We start from the raw sequence: 21,715 nt of genomic DNA, 5'->3' as shown, positions 1-21,715 counted from the left end.
GTGTTGCCATAGTAGTATCTGCCAAGAACTGTTTTATAATGCATGATGCAATTAAGTTTAGTAAACCATTAAATGCCCAGGCTGGCAAACATGATTGTTTCTAAGGTGCAGGCTGTGGAAACTGTATTGAAACATCCATGTAAACGTGCATATCCAATTCAGGCTATGCGTGTTTATTGATATAGATATTGTCTTTTAAAGTCAGTGCAACTACTACCATCTCAACAAGGATTCCATGCGTGCTGATGAAGGCTTGACCCCAACACATCATACTGGCCAATATTAGCCAAACCTTAAGTAGGCGAGACAACAAAGTCTTTAGACCTGCTTATAGTGTTTGCTGTTCAATAATAGCCAGGGATAGAGGCACATTCAGTTGCCAACATTTACCCTTATAAAAGAATCGTGAACACTGATGAAATTACAATTCTAAGGGCTGACATGTCAATGCAGCCCTAGGTGTACGACCCACTGGGTCTTAGGGCCCTGTGCACATTATTTCTTATCCTTATGTTCCACTTATTTATCTTTTTCAATTACATGTCACTTGGTCTTGGTGAAGGTAGCACTCCTTGGTTGTTTTTTGCTTTGAGGTGGTGTTACTAATACACTGCCCCACCAGGGGCACTTGTACGGTTCATATATCGGCTATTAGTACTCTTTGGATTGGTTTTAGTGAGTACTGGATTACCAAGTGTAATCTCCTTCATTTTCTTTTCTGAATTTATTGAATCTCTTATTAAATATCTCCTTGGATACATACAAAACTAGCATCAAATGTTCATTTAATCAATTTCAAATTACTGACAGGAAGACCATTGTTTCTTTGTAGGAGCGGGGCAGAGATCTGTAGGTACTCTGAAGTGCAGGACTACACCACCAATGTTCCCTCTAAGCTGTGCATGGGCGCTTGCCCAGCTTCCTTCTGGGTGCCGCACAGAAGATTTTTAGCAGCGTGCACAGACAATTCTCACCTTATCAAAAAGATTTAATAAGGCACAAGCCACAGCAATTACCTGACATTTTCGATCTATTCTAGCTCAAATGTTGGATACTGGCAAGTTATCAAAGTATGTGGATGTGTACCCTTATCCCACACTTCGTCTTCTTTGCACACATGACACGCAAGTGCTTTGAAGCGGTCCTCATTACAAAACGCAAATATTTATTTGCTCTCTAAGGATTTTGAGAAGCCAACTGTGATGCAGCGTCTCTTTAGCATTGCGACCATTAACCTGTAAATGGAGAGCAACATTGCAATATCATTTACTTGGCCCACAAGGGATAATGGTTATGGACAATGCCTAGCATTATGGGCCTATAGTATCAGAGCACCGTATATTCAGATAGTAGAATGCTTTTCACACAATCTGCATCCATTCCAAGTGTTCAGAGTTCCATTGGTCATAGACCTTCACACATGATATGGTAACTCACTGCCATACAAAAACTGTTTCGCTGAGCACTTGTGTAATCCTACACAATAATATAAAGGTGGGGTATTGTGCAAACAATCTTTTATGCAATGCAAAATAAATTGTGTACATGCAGAGTCATGACATTCTTAAAATGCACACAATATCATGTTGAGGCATATGCCTTTCTTGCAAAGTATCTGCAAATATCCCAGTGATTGTTTACTGCTACAATCCATCACTTTTTGCAGTGCTCTATCAACTAATATTGGAGGGTGGCACAGGGTTAGGGAAGGGTATGGGCAGAAGGGCACAGGTGCACACTCCTTGCGGGTGATTAACAAAGCAGCAAATTCAGAAACCAAGTCAAATGTTTTGGCAGTACACTGAAGGAAATGTGTTGCTGGTTTGCTAAAGGATAGGACATTCTAGTAACAAAACAGCACCTTCTTTTTCTTTCAACGCTCAGTTGCTAAGGGCTTTCAATATAACTATGTGCCTATGTGTATTGTCTCTAGCATATCTCTGCAGACTTTCTCATGCTGTCCAGAGGGTGAGTTGAGCTGCCCGTCAGCTTCTGTGGTTGATTTGGCCCACAGTTGTTTTAAAAAGTTAATTATCCCTCCGAGCGCTCCCTGTGCACCCCTTCCATTCCCATTTCCATTGCCTTCTGCTGCTTGCATCCAGCCCGCCTCCCAGTGCTCCCACAACCCCCTGATTGGTTCCTCCGCCAGTCATAGCTGACCTTACCAGGGCAGCCCTCTGTCCTTTGCAGCCCCTGAGGCCAAGGGCCACCAGGCAAAGGGCTGCGCCAACATTGGCGGCTCCAGCTAGTGTCTGCAGGTGTCAGCAGAGGAAGCCAGTGGCAGGGTGGCCTGGGATAGCAATAGAGCCTGCACTCTTCCCTGCCACATAGCAGGTTCTCAGACCTAGGTTTGTTCAAAATTGCACTGTCAAAGTATTTAAAATTGCATTGTGGAACCTAGGCCTTTTACCCTTATACAGGACTCTCAGACTTAGGTGTGTTTTTCTCCAGTATCTAATCAGCATTGTGAAAGTAGTGCCATTCTGTGGTTTTTGACTTCTTAGCAAAGCATTCATCTAGCAAACTTTCTACCAGTGTGTCGTGTTGTTCAATTGTCTACTATTGCCTCGTCTCTCCCTGTTTCATCCGCTTGCGCCACTCCCTGCGTCCTTCCCTAGTGTTCACCCCGCCCCTACTCCCCCCGCCCCCTTCCTCTTCTCTCCTCTCCTCACCTACTATATGGTGCTCTCTGTCTCTCCTATCTTTTATAACTGTTTCTCTATCGACTATCCTGCTCTCCTCACTAAATCTGGTAGGAAGAAGTTTAAAAATGATATCCCGGTCTCCAACCCAGGCCTGCCTATCGCCGACACCTATATCAGTGCCTTCTCTAGGCAAACCCTCACCGACATCCACTTTGTTGTTCCGTCGCCAGACCTATGGATTCTTCATATGGTTTCTGTGCTTTCTCCTCTCTCTTCTTCCCCCATTAATGGTGGCACCCGTTCCTCTAAGGTCATCATTAATGTTTACTTGAATAGTACTGTCTTGGTCCAAGGCCCTCAGGCCAATCTTCTCCTCTTTGATAGACGCTTCCTGCGCCTCATCAATTTTTTTCCTTCCCATGGTGTCCCCTCTCTTCCCGCCACGGCTTCCTTGCCTCCCCCTGCTGTTTCCTCCTTGGCTACCCTGCCCTCTCCTCCTTTGCCCCCCCCCGGGCCTCTTCTACACCTCCGCAGGGCATACCTCTGATTTGTACCCCTCCCCGGAAGTCTTTCAAGGACGGCAACCTTCTCCATATTGCCACTCTTAACTCTCGCACAGCTGTCAAACACTCCTCTGATATCTGCTGCCTCCTACAGGAACTTGACCTCGATGTCCTCTGTCTCACTGAGACATGGTTCACAACCAGCTCTGTCACAAGCTTTGACACTCTCCTCCCTGACGGCTACAAGATCCTCTCCGCGCCCAGGTCCAACCATTCCGGAGGGGGTGTACTCCTGATTTTCCCTGAGTGGATTCCTGCCTCTGTCATTCCTACACATGCCTACTCCTCTTTCGAATTCCTTGTCTGTGGGGTGTCTCTCTCTCCCTCTCTCTCCCTCTTTCTCCCTCTCCCTCCCTCTCCCTCTCCCTCTCCTAGCCATTCCCTCACTGTGGCTAGTATCCATCTATTGCCGCGTGCCTGCTCCAATCTCACTCCATTACATCGCAATTGGTCTGCCTGACAGCTACGTTTGAATAAGCACATGCGTTTATATAGGTATGGTTTTACATTCTATATACTTTCCTTTCTTATTTGCTACCTAATTCCTTCATATGCTAAGTTGTTAAGTTTCTCCCGCTTGCAGCGGAGCCTCAATTGAAAATGTATTGGATATCTATCTACCACATATAAAAGGTAAGAATAGATGCAAGTTAATTTGGGTAAACTTGCTTTAGGCAAGCAATTTCATTTTGACAAATTTATGAAAGCCAACCAATTAGGGCTTTTTCGAACATGCAAATTATCCATTGAAATACAAATACCTTGTATTTCTTGTTTTTTGTTTTTCCCCACGCAATAGAACTAGTGCCAAGCCTCCTCAGGTAAAACTAATTTCCTATTAACTGTAAGCACTTAGACACAAGTGTGACGAGTTTTGAATTTACGGGGCCGTTCCCATCCTTCATGCACATTTATCTTTCACACATGGCATTGATTCGACGGTTCGATTAACTCCAATGATCAATGCGCTATATATCCTTTCATGTTTAATTTTATTGTGCCATGTTATATTACTATACTCTGCAATGCTAATTAATTTGACATATCTTGTTGGGAAATTTTGTGACGTTTATTTTATATGCCAGCCTAATGCTTACTGTGTGGTCTTTGGTTCCGTCTCATGTCTAATTGTTGCTCATCCTAATACTTTGATTGTCAAAAATGTACAAAATATGTTCATAATTTTGCAGCCTTGGAAGAAGAGCTTTTGCTCGAAACACGCGTCGGCTGCTGTTTGAATTTCATTAAACTATGCCCAATTGAGCACTTTCATTTTTGGTTGTGTGCGCAATTCTTGGAAGCAAAACAACCCTTATCATATACTATCTAGCGGCCACCTGGTCAGATCTCCTCCTTCCTCCCTGAATGGGTGGACCGCTCCTCTTCCCTCTTAGTCCCGACCACTCAACTCCTCCTTCTTGGAGTCCAACATCCACCTGGATGCTTCCTGTCCTTCCTCTGGACTCGTTCGCGACCTCTGCGACTCTCTCTCACTCTCTATTCTCCCCTCTGGCCTGACTCACTCTGTAGGCACACTCTGGATGTTCTGATCTCCTCAGACATTCCCCTTTCTAGCCCTCTCACCACTCCTCTCTCCTTGAGTGATCACTTTCTCCTTTCCTCCCAGCTCACCCTCACTACCCCTCAGGCCAAGCCAACTCCAGCACTGCCACCCACCTTATCGGTTATCCGACCCATGAAGTGTGTGTCAGTTAAGGCATTCACTGCCACTTTCTCACCTCCCCTGACCCCTTTGGCTGACTCAGACCCCGACACAGCCCTTGCCATGCTCCAATCTGCTATATCTGATACTCTAGATGTTCTTGCCCCCGTCATGAGGATCCGCTTGAAGCCCAAAGCCAAGAGAAACTCCTGGTACAACGCAAACCTCATCACCCTCAAACGGAAATGCAATGTGGGTGAGAGGAATTGACGTGCTTCTGGTTCATCCTCTGACAAACTGGCCTGCCGCCTGCTCCAAAGGCAATACCGGCTCTCTGTCCGCACCAAGAAGAGAGCTCACATCCAAGCCTGCGTCTCTGCAGCATTTAACAACTCGGCCAAACTCTTTTAAATCTGCAAGGAAATGGCCAATCCTGCTGCAGTCTCTACCTCTCCTGCCCCCTCCCAGGCCCTCTGCACGGCTCTGGCTTCTCATTTGATCTCTAAAACTCGCTCTTCCTTTCCCCCTCCTCCCTCTACTCCCTGGTCTTCCTCTGGCCTTTCTTCGGCCACCTCTCCTCCCTCCTTCTCCGCCTTTCCCCAGTTCTCCCCATACAAGGTTTCTAGACAAGTCCGATCTATGAAAGTCTTGTCAAAACAGGTCCATACCTGTTCCTCCAAAACCATGAGGACCACATTGACTGGCTGGCTCCTGCTCTGGCTGACTTCTGCAACCACTCCTTTGCCACTGAAGTCTTCCCATCCCCCCATGAAGCACTCCCTTGTGACACCCTCTTCTTAGGAAACCCTCTGCTGACCCGTCCTGCTCAGCTAACTATCGCCCAATCTCCATCACTCCTTTCCTAGGCAAACTCCTGAAAAAGCTGGCCATCTCCCGGCTTAATCTTCACATTGAATCTGTTCGGTGTGTTCATGACCATCAATCTGGCTTCAGAGCTGCCAGAAGCGCAGAAACCGCTCTCTTGAACATCCGTGAAGACCTGCTCTCCAACCTTGATTCCAACACCCCCTGTGTCCTCATCTTTCTTGATCTCTCTTCTGCCTTTGACACGGTCTACCATGCCATCCTGCTCAACCGTCTCTGTGATAACCTGGGTATCACTGATCAGGCCTTGATGTGGCTGACTTCTTTCCTCTCCGATCGACCCTCCCAGGTCCAACTTGGGTCCTTCCTCTCCTCCATCTCTACCTGTGGTGTTCCCCAGGGGTCTAACCTTTCTCCCTGGCTGTTCAACCAATACCTGGCACTTCTTGCCCACCGCATTGCCGCTCTCTGCCCCAACTTTCAGTGCTATGCTGATGACACTCCGCTCATTTTCAGGCTACCTTCAGCCACCACCTCACCTTCTCTCCTCTCTGACTGTTATCCAGGAGTGTTGTGCCACCAATGATCTCTGCGTTAATGCCAGTAAGATTGAGATTCTACTTATTGGCACACCCGCTCCCTCCTTTCCTGTCACTCTCTGGGCGGCCTCTCTTGGCCCTCTTTCTGCACCCACCTGCGAGGCTAAAAAACTCAGAGTCATCTTCGATTCCACACTTTTCTTCTCTCCTCACATCTCTGACGTCTCTAAAAAGTCACACTACCAGCTGCACCTCCTCAGTGGTATTCTTCCTTTCCGCTCTTTCCTCCAGAAGCTCATTGCCTCCTGAGCTCTGGTTCTCTCTAGGCTGGACTATTGCAACAGCCTCTTTCTTAGTCTGCCTGCTTCTACTCCGCAACTCAACCAGAAAAGGACTGCAAGACTTTTCCTTCGTCTCAAGCCCAGGGATCGTATCTCTCCAGGACTGAAATCTTTGCACTGGCTCCCAGTGGCTGCGAGGATTACATTCAAAACCCTCTACATTGTACACAAGGCCTTCTAGGGCCTGTGCCCTAAATACCTTCCTTCTCAAGCTCTTCACTCATCCGCCTCCAACTCCCTCAGGGTCAGTCGCTTCTCCAAGCAACAAGTTGGTGGTAGATCTCTTTCATCGGCCGGGGCGTCCTTCTGGAACAACCTCCCTGCCTCCCTGAAACTTGAGGAGAACCATCGCTGGTTCCGGAAGTACCTCAAAACGATCCTCTTTGCTTCTTTCTCTCCTCCTCTCCCCTGCTGAACTCCTGACTGAAACTGAAACTGCACTGGTTACCTGGCCACCCTCTGATCTTGGGCCCAGGTCCCCTCCCCTGCCAGTTGCACACCTGCACTGCCTCTCTGGCAAACCCCACACTTGGGGACTGTTTCTGTATCCCTACAATCCCCCTACCAGCTTTTGACACCTGATGTCTGCACTTACCATTGCACTTGCCTCCATCTGGCAAAACTTTTACTTATTGCTTCATTTATTCTATTACCCCATGTATTGCACTGTCCCCTCCCCTTCCCCCTCACTTCTCCCCTTGCCCTGCACTTGCACGATCTGAATGACACCTTGCCTAGTAAGATCATTGTCTACGTCTTCCCTCTGTTCCCCCTCCATTGCCTCGTTGCGTCTTGAAATACTTGTGTATAGGCGGGTTATAAATGCCATATCATATATCTTATGTAACTGATAAAGAATTAAAGAGAGATCCATAGTTACAGAAGGAAGCACTCAATTGGTTGCATCTCTGAGAATTTATGATATGAACTTAAAAGGCAAATACATGTGATTTTTCTCAACAGGGATCCATAACAAACCTCAATACGGCTCTTGTTTAATTTTGTCTAGGCTGTGGTGTGGAAAGGGGGGGGACAAAACTATAGACATCCTTATGTTCACTATCATTTCACTTTCTATGTCAGGGTTACAAGCGAGGCTCTAATCAAAAAAAGTAACTAGCTTTGCCCATAAGGGTTACTTTTTGCTAATAAAAAGAAGTTCTTTCCCCTTAAAATTCCTCTTGGGATCAGGCATTAATACTATTAGAGTTTCTTCCTATGCCACTGTTCTGCTGGTCGCTGATTCAAACAAATATCAGGGGAGCTTTGTGGGTTGAAGCGGGGGTCAGGGGGTAGGCTCCTATATGTTCGTTGTTTCTCATTTTTGTTAGGCAGTGTTAAGGAGAATTTTCATTTCTGTGCCAATTGCCTTTAACCTTAGAGACCCCAAGCTCTTTTGCTGGACTCAGGGTTTTTTAAGATTTACCTCTGAGTGAGTGGGACATTTTTGCTCACGTCCTCATGTGTTTTCCAGACTATGATTTTCTATGTTCCTTACTGTTTTATGGAGTCTGGTAAACTCCATAGGCATCTGCTTTTGCATTGTGACAGACAGCACCTTTTTTGCAGTGCCACTGAGAAGTCCCTTGGACTTTTCCAAATGTTTAACTACATTTTCTTGGGTGAACTACTGTTCCCAAGAATAGTAAGATGACCCCTGTCTTACTTACCTTTACTCTATGGGTCCAGCACACACCACCCTATGTGGAGTGCTAATGGGGTAACATAGTCATTGCTTTAACCCATTCCTCATGTAACATGTTGTTACACTAACTCTCTTGAATGGCTGGTGGCAGTGGTTTCATTTGTACTACCTAGTGACATGTATCTGCAGTCTGATAACTCTGCTGCATTGCTGCACACAAGGGGGACCATTTTCGCAAAATGCCCCCCCCGTCTTTGGCATTTCTTGTTAGTTTGTTTCTAGGCTTTTACTCTGTTGTTTGCATCAGGTTTGAGTCCTTTGCATAGTTTGTCTTTGGCGGGTTTCAGCCCTGAAGCCCGCCCAGGTTCCAGTGTGTCTGGAAAGGCAGGAAGCGAGGGAGGGTCCCGAAACTTCCCTGTCCTTTGTCTCTAGATGTGACTGAGTGAAACCAGTTCCGATTGGCCGGCTGGCTGTCCTGGAAGGACAACCTCCTGGCCTTGTGATTGACAGCCTAGGGCTGTGAATGAATGGGAACTTGCAACAAAAGCGAGGTTTTTGGGACTAAGAGCAGAGTCAACCAGTGGAGGACAACATCCGAAGCAGAAGACAAGAGACAACGCCAGCAGCACCCTCCTGGACTGCGAAGTGCCCAGTGAAGCCCTGCAACTGTACTGACCCCATTTTTTGAATCGACAGGGAAGAACTGTAAAGGATGTCTTCTTCCCATAAGCTAGTGGGACCAACTAGCCTCGAGACAAACCCTATTTTGGTGCAACCCCCGACTTGCTGCGACTTTCCTACGCTGCAGAAGCTCAATAACTGGGGTACCTCGACCACTTCTGAGTGCATTGTCTTTTGAAGTCCGAATCCGGACAGATCTTAGTGGGCATCCAGAGGACCCTACAGAAGCAAGAATTCCATGTCCAGAGTCCCCTCAACATAGTCCAGGACCGAGCGATCAAGGAAAACCTAAACAGAGCTTTTCATTCTTCATTAGCGCTGAGAAAAAGGCGCTGAAACCACAAAGAGCCACTGAATCTACGGAAATCCATTGCTGCCAAGTCCCTCTTTTGGCTGATGCTGCAGGAGCTCCCCAGACGTCCTTCCCTTTCGTCACCACGACCAAGGACCAGCAACAAGGGTCTACTACGCTGCATCGTGAATGCAACAATCTGGAACACTTTCTTCATTCTCAAGGTGCTCTGGGATTTGGGGTATTTTATCCTTCTGCAATATGGGGTGCTTCCAATCTTTGGGAATGCGATTTAACCCTACACTAAGTTGACCTCAACTTACCTGCATTGGCCTTACAGCTTGTGCTTTCTAAAGGTGACTCCTCTTGAGCTGCTGTGATTTCTCTTTTGAAAACTATTTAATAAAGTGTTTCTAAGAAGAAGAACATCAGAACCTTGACTTTGTCCATTGGCTTTGGCTGTCCTGGCTCCCTTAAGGCATCCTTCTGAACCTATTGGCTTTGGCAGTGTTTGTTCCCTTACAGGTTTTAAATGTTGAACACTTTAATGCTGGGATAATTGACTGCCTGCATCCCCTTGGGAGAATCCAACTGTTCGTATAACCCATCAGTCTGTTCTGGTCTAACCCTAATCCCTCCTTCCTTAAAAACTCTATTGCAAAGATGATGCTATATAAATGCTATACTGAACTCAAATGACGTCATCTCCGGGTGCTGGAACATGTGTAACACATGAATGACTTATTCACCTGTTTTATTGTTCACTGTTTGAACTGAATCCTAACTTTGTGTATAAATAAATACATATTTATTATATAACTTTAAGTGTGTAAGTGTTTAATTGGATTCTTGTATTTATAGATTTCATTGTACAACTCTACAGCTCACATTACCCCCACCCCTTAAAATAAGCCTGGCTGCTCAATCACATTGCCAACTTGTGTAGTACCGACATATTAAAAGGTGGGTTACCTAATACCAAAGAGATCAGTCTTGTGTAGTGCCACACCAGTTGGACTGCACTAAACAAGCACGTTTTCCTTTTTTGGGGGAGTAAAATGGATAGTGTGCATATGTCTCTTAGCTGTAAGACTGGTGTTATCACAACTCACAGGACAACGTAATGTGGATAGTAACAAAACTGTAGCAGAAAAGACTTGAGACCCAAGCGCTTATACACAAGTTATTAGACAAATCGCAGCAGTTGAGTGTATAACTTGGGTATACTGCCTAGTACTCCACAATTAGACAACCTAATAAAAACAGATATATTCACACTGCGCAAATGTCTAAATATTCTATGCGTGATCGCATATGATTTATTGAACTCAAGATCAGCCTAACACATGTTTAGAGCAACTGTTCTTCTAAGGCTGAATTGGTACATCACAGATGATTAACAAAAATATCAATGCATTTGCATAAAATAACAGCACAAACCAGTTGCAAAGAAGGGGATTGTAATATATAGCGGATGGGTGTTAAAATTTTAACAACCATCCGCTATATATTGCAATGTAATGTGCGATATAACAACCTTTTATTGAATGTGACAATTGGCTGGTTTACAACCAGGACGCAGTAGATGGGAGTAAAACACTGCCTGCACCTTGGCTTTGACATGTTGTTCACTGCCCAAATTGGACTGCCATATACATCCCAGATTTTTGATCTTTGAAGCAAATGTCAGGCGGGAGCCAAGGAAATAGCAAAGCGGCGGACATTAAGATCAAACCATCACAGGTGTTTTGGCCCAAGCAGAATCGCCACTTACTTTGTTGAGGTTCTGCTGAAGCAGATTCATTGACATCCAGTGACCCACCACTTCTAGGCACTGTACTACTTATGTAGTGACTCTGCTCTCTTGTTGGCTCAGACATAAATCTGGGTATCATCAGAAAACGACTGTCGTAGGTTCTGGGAGTGCTAGCATCTCAGCAACTTTCTCCTGAATAGTTGTCATTTTCTTCACAAAATAAAATCATTAAAAGCTTGTGCTTTTAATTGGTTGCTTATTTTTCTATGAATGGGTTGGAGATTCCTCTATGGGCTCGGATAGAGGAATACATAATGAGACCTTTCCTCCTTAAAAGTCCTTCGGCGGGGTACCCAGGCAAATTTGCAAGCGTTGATAGCTACTAAAGATGCTGTCGCTTCATTGATATTAAGTGGTGGACAGGGATTATTTATGTACAGGGAGGCCTCTATCTGGCAGAATTCAGGGTTGCAAATTGATAATAAGACGTTGTGTTGGAGGAGTTGGATAAACAGAGGCATATTACTAGTAGAAGATGTCTGCTGTGATGGTGAAGGGGAAATGCACACCTTTGAATTCTTACAAAGGAAGTTTGGCTTACAGAAACGGGAACAAAGGAGGTATAATTTGTTAAAAATATTGTTAGTTGAAAGACGAGCTATGATGACCACTCCTCTGGTTCAGAGACCTGAGAGGTGTGATTTTATTGTGGCTGTTCCTCATAAGGTGCCCAGTTTCTTTAAACTCTTCCCAGTTGAGAATCATTCAGTTGATTCTTGGGATAACTTGAGACTTGCATGGTCTAATGAGTTAGGATTGGATTTATCCTTGAAAGAATGGGAAAACATATGGAGAGTTCTGATTAAAACGAAAGTGGACCTAAATTTACGCTACATCCAAGAGAGGATTTTAGGGCGTCTTTTTTGGACTACAGATAGAATGAATAGATTTGGACTAAGTGATAGTGATAAGTGTTGGGGTTGTTTGAAGGAAAAGGGAACTATGTTACACATGTTGTGGAATTGTTCAAAGGTGAATGGTTTTTGGAACAATGTCCTAGATAGGGTCGACATTGTGTGTAATATTACTTTTACAAGCACTCCTGTGGCTGTACTTTTGAAATGCCCAAGTTGTGTTCGGCATCTGGATTATGTGATGTTGTGTTGGGTCACTAAAGTTCTTCTGGTGGCCACTGGACAAATCTTGCGTGTCTGGAAAACAAGGAAAAAACCATGCGTTGAATAGTGGCTAGTACATGTGCAGCTCCTTTCCCGTTTTGAGAAGATCAAATTTGGAAAATTGCGTGGAGATGAGGCTTTTAATGAGCAATGGAGTGTTTTTAATGAATTTTATACTTAATATTTGACCAGAGTTAGATTTGCTTATATTTAATATTTTTAAGAGGGGGTGGGTTTGGGGGTGGGGGAGTTAGTGTTTCGTTGCGTCCTGTGTTGGTTTTTGTATTATTGGTATGATTGACAATATTTTATCAAACTTTCGTTAGACATTCTAAAATCTTGTGGATATTATTCTTAATGATCTTGCAATTTTGTATTTGTTTTAGTTCCATACTGATTACTACTTCATTGTTTTGATTACATTGTACTGATTTACTATTCTAATGTATATATGTTTGTTATGATATTGATAAGGTAAAAAAAAATATTAAATAAAAAAAAGCTTGTGTCAACTACTAGGATGAAGGATTTTTGAAATGGTCGGGAAGAGTTCTCAGAGTTTATTTAGAGCAGAATTTATTGTAGTGTGGAGAAATTCGGTTTTAGCCTCAAAGATAGCAGTTTTATATCTTTTGATGACATGTTTTACCTCATTAAAAGGAGATTATATTTCTCCATTTTCTCCACGGTCTTTCTAGTTTCTGACGTTGTTTCAACAAGTCTAGAAACGGAGAATACCATGGGCTTGATGGTTTCTCTGGTGATCTAAGTTGATAGGGAGCATAAGCCTCACAAATATGTTTCAGCTATTAGTCAGCACATTCTCGTGAGATTTTAATAGATGCTAGGGTGTGGGCTAGTTTCAACTCAGGGATCAGAAGGAGGTCTTTCATCATTATTTGGATCGTTTTAAGCCCCATTCTCCTTTCAACACGTCCACTACAACTTCAGCTCCTTGAAACTACACAGATCACACCCCCTAAATCTCTGAAGAAAGACCACTAATGCAGCTCCAGCCTCCAGAATAGCACTTCTCTGCCACTCTGGTGCAGGAAATCTCCACTAAGGTAATTCCCCATTTACTGGCAGGGGAATTCCATAACCCATGACCTAGAACATTATTCTCCTGAAAAAGCTTCTTCTGCTTGACCCGTTGCCAATGTTGGAAGCACAGAACTCTGCAGCACTCCCAATATGGGAAATTTCAAGGCACCCATAGCACCCTCACTGCGGTGTCCAGCAGGCCTTTAATTGCCAGTCGCAGGTGGATAGACGCAATGCCATCCCCCTTGTGGACCTTAGGCCATATTGCTGTTGCAAGCAGGTGATACTAAACTCACCCAAACAATCCCACACCCAAACAATCCCACATGCTAAGCTCCTTAGTAGCGCCAGCTGAAAAGAATCATGGTTACTGTCATTCTCGTCCTTTTCCAAGGGCAGAAGAGAAAGTACCCTACACACCATGTGGATTGCCCCAACTTTACAGTTGAACACAGTCTCGTCAGCACCATCTTGTCGCTAGCTGGTTCTGCGGCCCATGATGCCAAGAGGATCTGAAAACCGGCAGACTCGTAAGTCATATGAGTCACAACTCATCCTAAGAACGACACATTTACAATCTTGCAGTCAGGGTGCATTTCTTCTCAAGCACCACAGAATCCCAGATTTTTCAGCATTTGTAATTAATTTCCATCAATCTAGTAAAGTGATGTAGGATTGTTGTGAAGCCTTAGAAAAAATACATACATTCTCCCCCCATCCCTGGAGACAACCATCCACCAGAGGACTCATTTTAATACAATTAATGTGTGCTCCTTAATGCTCATGGAGCGTCCTGAAAATACTGATGCCAGGAGTCCAGTGCTCTACCAGTAAAAAACATCTTAATTCGTAAACTACAATTACATATAGAGCTCACAATATCCTAAAGACAAATAGATGACGATGAATGCCTTCTATTGATATGCATGGTGAAAATAGAACTAGGGGTAGGAATTATGTTTGGAAATATCTTAGCAATAATTCCTCTTCCTTCATTTAACACATTTGTAATTCATGCCTGTAGTCCTCTATAAAATGTTCTCAAGCACTAAAAAGCATTGCATACTTTCCACACAATAATGTATGCATTCATATATTTAAAAAAGTCTAAAATACCTTCACTGACCACACAACTTAAAAACACAGCAGAGTAAATATGGACATGTACAACTGCTAATGAATGTGCTAGGCCCCAATTAGTGTATAATACTATGCAACTACATTATGCAAAAAAACACGATGAAATGGAAAGTTAATGCCAACGAGTAGATAACACATCCGTTGTGGCAATCCAATGGTATGTTTTCACTTCTGAATTGTGTGATCTACTGATGACTAACAATCATGTAAATATGTAAATAATCATAATAAAATGGAAGTTCATTGCAAGGCACATATAACAAATCTGATTTGGTAATTCAGATACATTTGATTACTTATTGAGTACTTAATCTATGCGTTTTGCAAAAAGATTGTCAACATTTGCTTGAAATGCAGAATATGGGAAACTTGCTCTTGGCTAGCCAAAGGATTCTTTTTATTTCTTTATGTGGGGTGTTTTTGTCAGACAGCTAGAGAAAGGAAGATGTTTCTAAGAATTATTTCTGCACGGTTGTGCTGTTAAATAGTGGACAGTGATTGATTTCTGATAACAATTCTACTTTAGTTGTGTGCAAATATTCTCTGCCTGGATTACTTTCCATGTGAAGGAGCCCATACAGAATATTTTTTTAAACCTTTATTTTGAGATTTGAAAAGTGCATCACATATGTCTAACAAGTGTTGACAGTATACATTTTAAACATATAGCAGCCCATACAGAATATTTAACAACAGGAAACAGAGCATCACACAAAGATTCCCCCTAATGAAAGAAACAACATGTTTCATTCTTTGTGTCCCTAAGCAGGGAAACTTGGATTATACATGAGCTAGTTCCTACCTGGAATACTTGATCATTTGGTTCAGACTCTTCTGCATTGCTGTAGTTTTCTATCAATACCTCATTGGGTTCCTTCCTGCTCACATCATGAGCAACTCCGTTTCCATCCATGTTGTGAGAAACCTGAATGTTTAAAAACAAATACGATAAACATGACCATCTCATTTAAGTGATTACTCTTATTACTCAGAAAAATCAGTACTCTATTTATGATCATCAGTGGAATTTGTCAGTAAAGGGGTATCAAAAAAGGGTTCTTCATTTTTTTGTGAAAATAACTGACTTCATGCTCAGGAGCTTTGTGGTTGTAAATCTACTCCTTAAACAAATATATTGTAACTAGCTGATACCGGCATAACATATGCCGTTCTAGCATATCTTAAAAGTCAATATCAGTCGGTAATTCATAGGGTCACTTCTGTCCCCCTTCTTAAATATCAGAAATCACCACTGATCGCTTCCAGGAAGGGGGTGTAGGTCCATGTGACTTATTAAGGTCCATTGAAAGGACTAAACAGATGGAATGAGAGGTATGCCTGGTATAAGAACAGTATCTGTTCCATTATGATGCGTCTTTGTAGACACGCAATTGTCAACCTTGTTCCAGTTTAGAGTACCTGTGATGGCATAAGAATGCATAGTAGTATAATTACAGCACCTACTTTCAGTTTTAGCTCGTGAATAGGCATTCGTCCTGCATCGTTTTACTCTTTAGAGACTGAAATGTTGAGACAGTAATACAGTGTATCTAAGCATTTTATATGTATAGAGTACGTCATCTCCCTCAAAAGTCTGAATATGGACAATTCTCAATATCAGGGCAAAAATCCTGATTAAATTAGTAAAAATAATCTGACAATGAAAATTGCTTTAGAGGATGAAGAGAAATTATGCAAATCAGGCAATCAGCTCTAAAATATATTTGGGGTTTACAAACAGAAAAAAAACATATTCACTTCTATACGTTTCTTCTGTTAATATTTTGAGAGACGATCTTGGACGAAGGAACATTGTTTATTTTTTGTTGCTTACGTAACCATGATTTCAAAATTCACCTGGAGCGAATTTTGTCACTTCAGGGATCAGTGCATTTTTGCTACTTTTTCTCCTCATGGCATTTGTAGTGCAACAGTTGAAAGGTCTAATGATTTGCAAATGTGCCCAATATCTGTGGTTTTTCACATGGGCCAAGATGGGGGACAGCTAAGAGTATTCTTGTGGAGCAGTCTCTCGTAGTGTGCAAAGCAGCAGCTATTTGCCACCATCGACATTGGTCTGCTACCTCCGCCTCCGTTGACCTCAACTGGCCAACCCACGCCTTCACATTTCCTGTCCCCGTTTTATTTTTCCCTTGTTTCTCCCATTGGTGTTTTCCCACTGGTTCCCCAGGCCAATCAGTCCCTGCATTCCCCAGCCAGTATGTGTCACAATTAGGTTAAAACATAAAAGAAGGATAGGTGCTGCCCCTTTTCTTGATGGGTGTCCGCCGGCTTTAGACATGGGCAGCACACTCAGGAAAATACCCTAGTTCCTATGAACATTCCAGCGTTTTCAAGGAGCCGCTCTGGGGCTGGCTTACAGGTGAGCAAGTTCATGTAATCAAGCGAGTTCATGTAATCAAGCGTTGTGCAGCAGTCTGCGCGGACACTCATAAATGCGAGTGCTGCATCGCATAGTGGTTCTCGCTCTCCCTCTCCCTCTCTGTTGCCAGTGAGGAATTGATGAGGGGAATTTCCCTGGAAGCTCAGGTGGGCTGCTCTGTTGTTGGTGATCCGACAGGAATGCTGGTAAATCTCGTTTTCTGAAAAGAACAGAAAGAGACTGGACACCTTTTCATACAGAGATATGGGGTTATTGATAGTGGTGCTACCATCAATCATACAGGCACAAAGGGAAGGGACAGGCACTGGGGCCCACCCAACTGCTATGTTCCCCTCTGGGGTAGGAATGGCTCGGTTTCTACCCTGTAGGCCACCCACCCCAAGCTGAGAGTGGTCCGCATCCCTTCTTGACAGGTTCAGACTTCGAACCCTGTCACACAACGCCTTCTGCTTCTGCACTGCACTGCTGATGGGTGAAATTCCATCTGTCGTTGGTGAGGTGGTGACAGACTGGGTATAGATCTTCCCATTCCTCAGGCATTTTAGTGGGACTGGGATGAGGAGGTGGGCGTTGAAGGGGGAAATCAGCAACCAACAATTTTGGAGTGAGTTGCAGTAGCACACATGTCCCATAGACCAGGCTGCAACTAACATCCAAGCATAGTTAAGGGCTAATCTGTGGTGCTTGGGTAAGCCCCAGGGCTATGGACACTCAGAGAGTTGAAGGGGGAGTTTTCTGGGATGGTGTTTGGAAATGGCTGTAGCAGAGTATGACTTAGTGGGAAGATCTTAGCTGAACATTGCTGGAAGCACAGTTACGAGGGAGACTGCATGATCAGGTGCTTCATACTGCATCCCAATGAGACCCTGCACAGCTATGCCCTAAATTGCTCAACCACTGGGGGGGTGGTTTGGATAATGTAAGCATGGTGCAGGGAAGAATGACATAGCAATCGCTCATGTGTACAGGCCCTTTCTGGCAGTACCACCTCCTGGTGTGCCTTCTTTGCACCTCTCTTGTTTGGAGGTTGTCGAGTACCCGGACCGGATCTCATAACAAAAGAAAAATCACGCTTTGAAATCAACAAGCAAAGGCATTGATCTCTGTGCAGCAGAAAGCACAGAGGCGAAATAACCAGGAGAAAGAACACATCCTCGGACTGCCCCAGCAATCAAACACCTGTAAGGTAACCTAACTACCCCGCCTCAAACACGAGTTTCATTCACCATGGATTAACTTCTCACACGCATTAACGAATTTCAAACTAATTTCAATTGAGAGGTTGCTAGGCTCAGGTCGGACATGAATCAAACCTAAAATATCAGAAACAACATAACGTCATTAGGTGACTGTGCGACAATGAAAAATCAGACATTTTAACAGTGATGCTACAGAGCCAAACAACATTTCACCCCTGTAGTATAGGAGCATATGTAGAAAAAAACAGATGCACTGTAACAGTTTTAGTGGGGAAAAGTGGGACTGGTTTTGTGTCATCTGAAACCAGCTACCGATAAATCATTTCTATGGTGTTGCTCTGTGCATGATATACAGAACTACAAAATGTTAAACTCCACACAACCCTATAGTTTAGCTATGGTACTCATGCGTTTTTGTCTAATACATTCATTAGATCAATGCTCATTTTTTTAAATTATTATTTTAATTCATTGGTGATATGTAAAACAATTATTTATGCAAGTTGGGAAATTAAAACCTTATTGTGTATGCGTATGCCTCACCATAATTTCGAACATCCCCATCTTAAACTTCTAAGTGTTGCCAAACCACATTAGTACGGACCAAACCACAAAACAACAGATGCCATACAGTTTTGTAGTCTGTAGTAGCATGTAGTCCATGTATATTGCCAGTTCAACGTCTTAGTATTTTCCTTTTTTCATGCGATGGCAGAAGTCCTCTCAAGCAAAAATATTTCACCCAACATGTTTCGTTCCTTATTGGCATTGATGGAACTTCAAGGGGCTGGTGTGTATCAATAATTATTCTAGGAAATCTTCAATTACAGCCCTAGTGTTATACATTCAGTTCTTCATTATTTCCCCCCAGGCCCCCCGACCCCCAAGGATTCTTTTTGGTTTTCTAGTTCAGGTACAATTGTTTGGAAAGTGTAATGAGAGCTGTCTGTTTTGAGTTGATAATGCTATGTATAAAATATCACTGCCATATAAGACAAGGAAAGGTTTCTGGAGCAAAAGACTTACATTTGAGTTAATTTGAATAAACAAAATGCATTGCTGATCTATCTCTGAATCGGAATGGCACTACAGCATGTGTGACATGGCTGAAGTGGCCAATTCTACCATCATATTTTAGGTAGAAGGGTTTCAGTCAAACCTTTATAAACCCACAATAACTTGTTTGCTTGACAGATCTGGAAAATGTAACAAACGAGATTGAGTCAAAGTGTGTTGTAACATATTTAGGGGCATATCGTCCTGTGCAGCAACTAATAGGTCCCAACAGTGTCTTTGTGACCGTTTTGTCTTATGGTCCAATTAACAGCACATATTGCCTATTTATTGAAATGGTATTAATGGTATTAATGAAATGTTGGATGTAAGAGCACTGTACAAAAAATCATCACGAGCAAATATATTGATATGATATGATAGTTTATTTATATAGCGCCTATACACAATGTGTTTCAAAGCGCTTCAAGGCAAGAGAGGGAACAAGGGAAAATACAATGACATTCTTACAGGCCATGAACAGTAAGGATGTGAAATTAACTATAGAGCTAAGACATAGATAAGGAAGGGAGGGGGAGAGTGGGAAGGAAATAGAAACAGACAGGCGACTACCGTACTAGGCCTGACGACATTTCTGGTAGAGCCGGAGAAAAACAAAAGGTGAGGGAGAGGGGTGCAGAAAGGGAGGGGAGGAACAAAACAAGCGACTATCATACTAGGCCTGACGACATTATAGATAGTGCTGGAGGGGTGGTGGGGAGGAAAAAAAACAGTAATGGGAGGCTGGAGGAAACAGACATGGTTGCTATCATATTAGGTCCAGGGACAATTCTGATAGAGTAAGTGCATAGAAGAAAGTAAGGGGAGGAGATAGGAAAAGGGAGAAGGGAAAGGAGGAGAGAATAGAGAGTAAGCAGTCAAAAAGAGTGGAGAAGCAAGATTGGAGAGTGAATACAATTGCAGAAGTCAGTACTAACACATAATGTTGCAAGGCAGGATACAAGATGAAGATGGGAACAGCATGATTCAGGGCCACCATGAGTACAAGATGCAAAGGAAGTCCAGCATGAGAGTTGAGAAAGAGTGACGCACCGTGAATGAATGAAGTCCATAAAAGTCAAATCCAGCACTGGCCACAAGACGGTGATGGTGAAACCAGAATGTATCAGGACAGACTCCTGCAGAAGTAAGCTGGAGGAGGTGGAGGGGGAGCAGGGTAGAAAAATCAAGCAAAACAGAACACAAACACACACAGCACACAAAGAAGCACACAAAAACATACTTGTTCCACTCCATGCCTACCACCTGGAAGTGTTAAAGCAGCATCAATGTTCCGTAATTCTTAAAAAGGTAGACTAATTACAAACCAAAAGTATCAAGAACTGTGATATTCACTACCTGCTCGTCACCATGGAGCAATATAATACTTCTAAAAAAAATGTTTTACAATGTTCAAGGACAATCTTATCCAACATTTAAAATGGATGTGAGATGACATGGCAATGGTGGGATCTTTGTTGCAAGTTACAAGGTCTGTAAGATATGGTGACTGGAAGGCACACATTTCATCAGTGAAAGCAATCATCGCTAACCTCTTTGCATTAAACTTTAATCATTATTGTGGGATGATGGCATACTATCTTGCAGTAATTCGTGTTTTGAAAGAATCAGGACCTGCATTATGGGAAGACTTTGAAAAAAACGGTTGGGAGGAATATTCCATTCCGTTCCGTTCTCTTGGTTCCTATGAAGTGCTTGAACATCAAAACGTTGGCTTTGAAGGTTACTGGAGATTTAGTAGGCACACAGGGCACCTGTATGCTATTTTAACAGTGCCATTAGTTGACAATATATCTGAACAGACAATGAGACATGGCAGGAAAGCAAACATCACCCGAGAAGCAGTTAACAGGGAGTCCATTAGTTTATCATCCATTTTCATGTGATGGACCTGAAATCAAAGCAGTTTTTAGTTAGTATTACAAAAAAGGTTTATCTGCTCCATGCTCTGGTTATTAGATTGTATGAGGATTTCAAAACAGAATGACTCATCTGTGACACAAGCACCATCAATTTATGAGAGCCTAGCAAGAAGAACTAAAATTGTAAGCGCAAAATAGAAAATAAAAAACCCTGATACCGTTACAGAGTTAGGAGCAAACAGATCACTATTTGCCCGACTACTTGCTGTAAGCAAATCACAGCGTCAGGTAGATTTACATCAGGCATTAGGGCTCCATGAGTTCCATGCTGCCCCAGGAGAACAGCTTACAGATATGGATTTTGGCGCCGGGATGAATTAATTTTCAGTCAATATGGCATTGCTATCCCAAAACCCAGACAAAGATCCTCGCCCGGATAAAATTCCAGTCCCTAAGTTCCATTTGCTGCCAATCTGATTCTCAACTTTCAAAATATTTGACCTTTTAGAATCGATACATTTTTCTTGACAACATTACTACAGTTTTGGCCAGGTTTACATACGCTCGTTGCAGAATAATTGCAAGCAGTCTAATTGTTTTTTCATCCCGATCAGTGATAGGGTTATTTATACCATACTGTCCAGTTATGGTTATCGGTCAATATTCTCATTAACCAATTTGGGTGCATCGCAATGAAGTGACTGTATTTGATCTGCAAAACAATTAATATGCAGTTTAAAATACAATAGGTTATAAAACAGAGCCCCGACACTGTCACAAGCCATGTACGGCGTTGGTCATTATGGAGGAGTCTGTGCAGTTATTCGGTCTTCCCTCAAGATGGCGCCTGAAGGGCCATGTTAC

The 21,715-nt window shown here is 43.1% G+C and overlaps 1 protein-coding gene across 1 annotated transcript in view; it reads right to left on the bottom strand.

The window, feature by feature from the left end:
• The window catches only part of CARF (calcium responsive transcription factor), a 1,085,705-nt gene that overhangs the window by 927,747 nt on the left and 136,243 nt on the right, over positions 1-21,715 (bottom strand). The window contains exon 2 of the mRNA XM_069615518.1: positions 15,115-15,237. Coding sequence (XP_069471619.1) covers positions 15,115-15,225 — 111 coding nt within the window. The 5' untranslated portion in view covers positions 15,226-15,237. The remainder of the gene's footprint in view (positions 1-15,114; positions 15,238-21,715) is intronic.

Source organism: Ambystoma mexicanum, chromosome 9 (genome assembly GCF_040938575.1).
Source record: "Ambystoma mexicanum isolate Mex_15411 chromosome 9, UKY_AmexF1_1, whole genome shotgun sequence".
Lineage (NCBI taxonomy): Eukaryota > Metazoa > Chordata > Amphibia > Caudata > Ambystomatidae > Ambystoma > Ambystoma mexicanum.
Note: the sequence above shows the minus strand (reverse complement) of the source record. Positions and strands in the feature narration are given on the sequence as shown.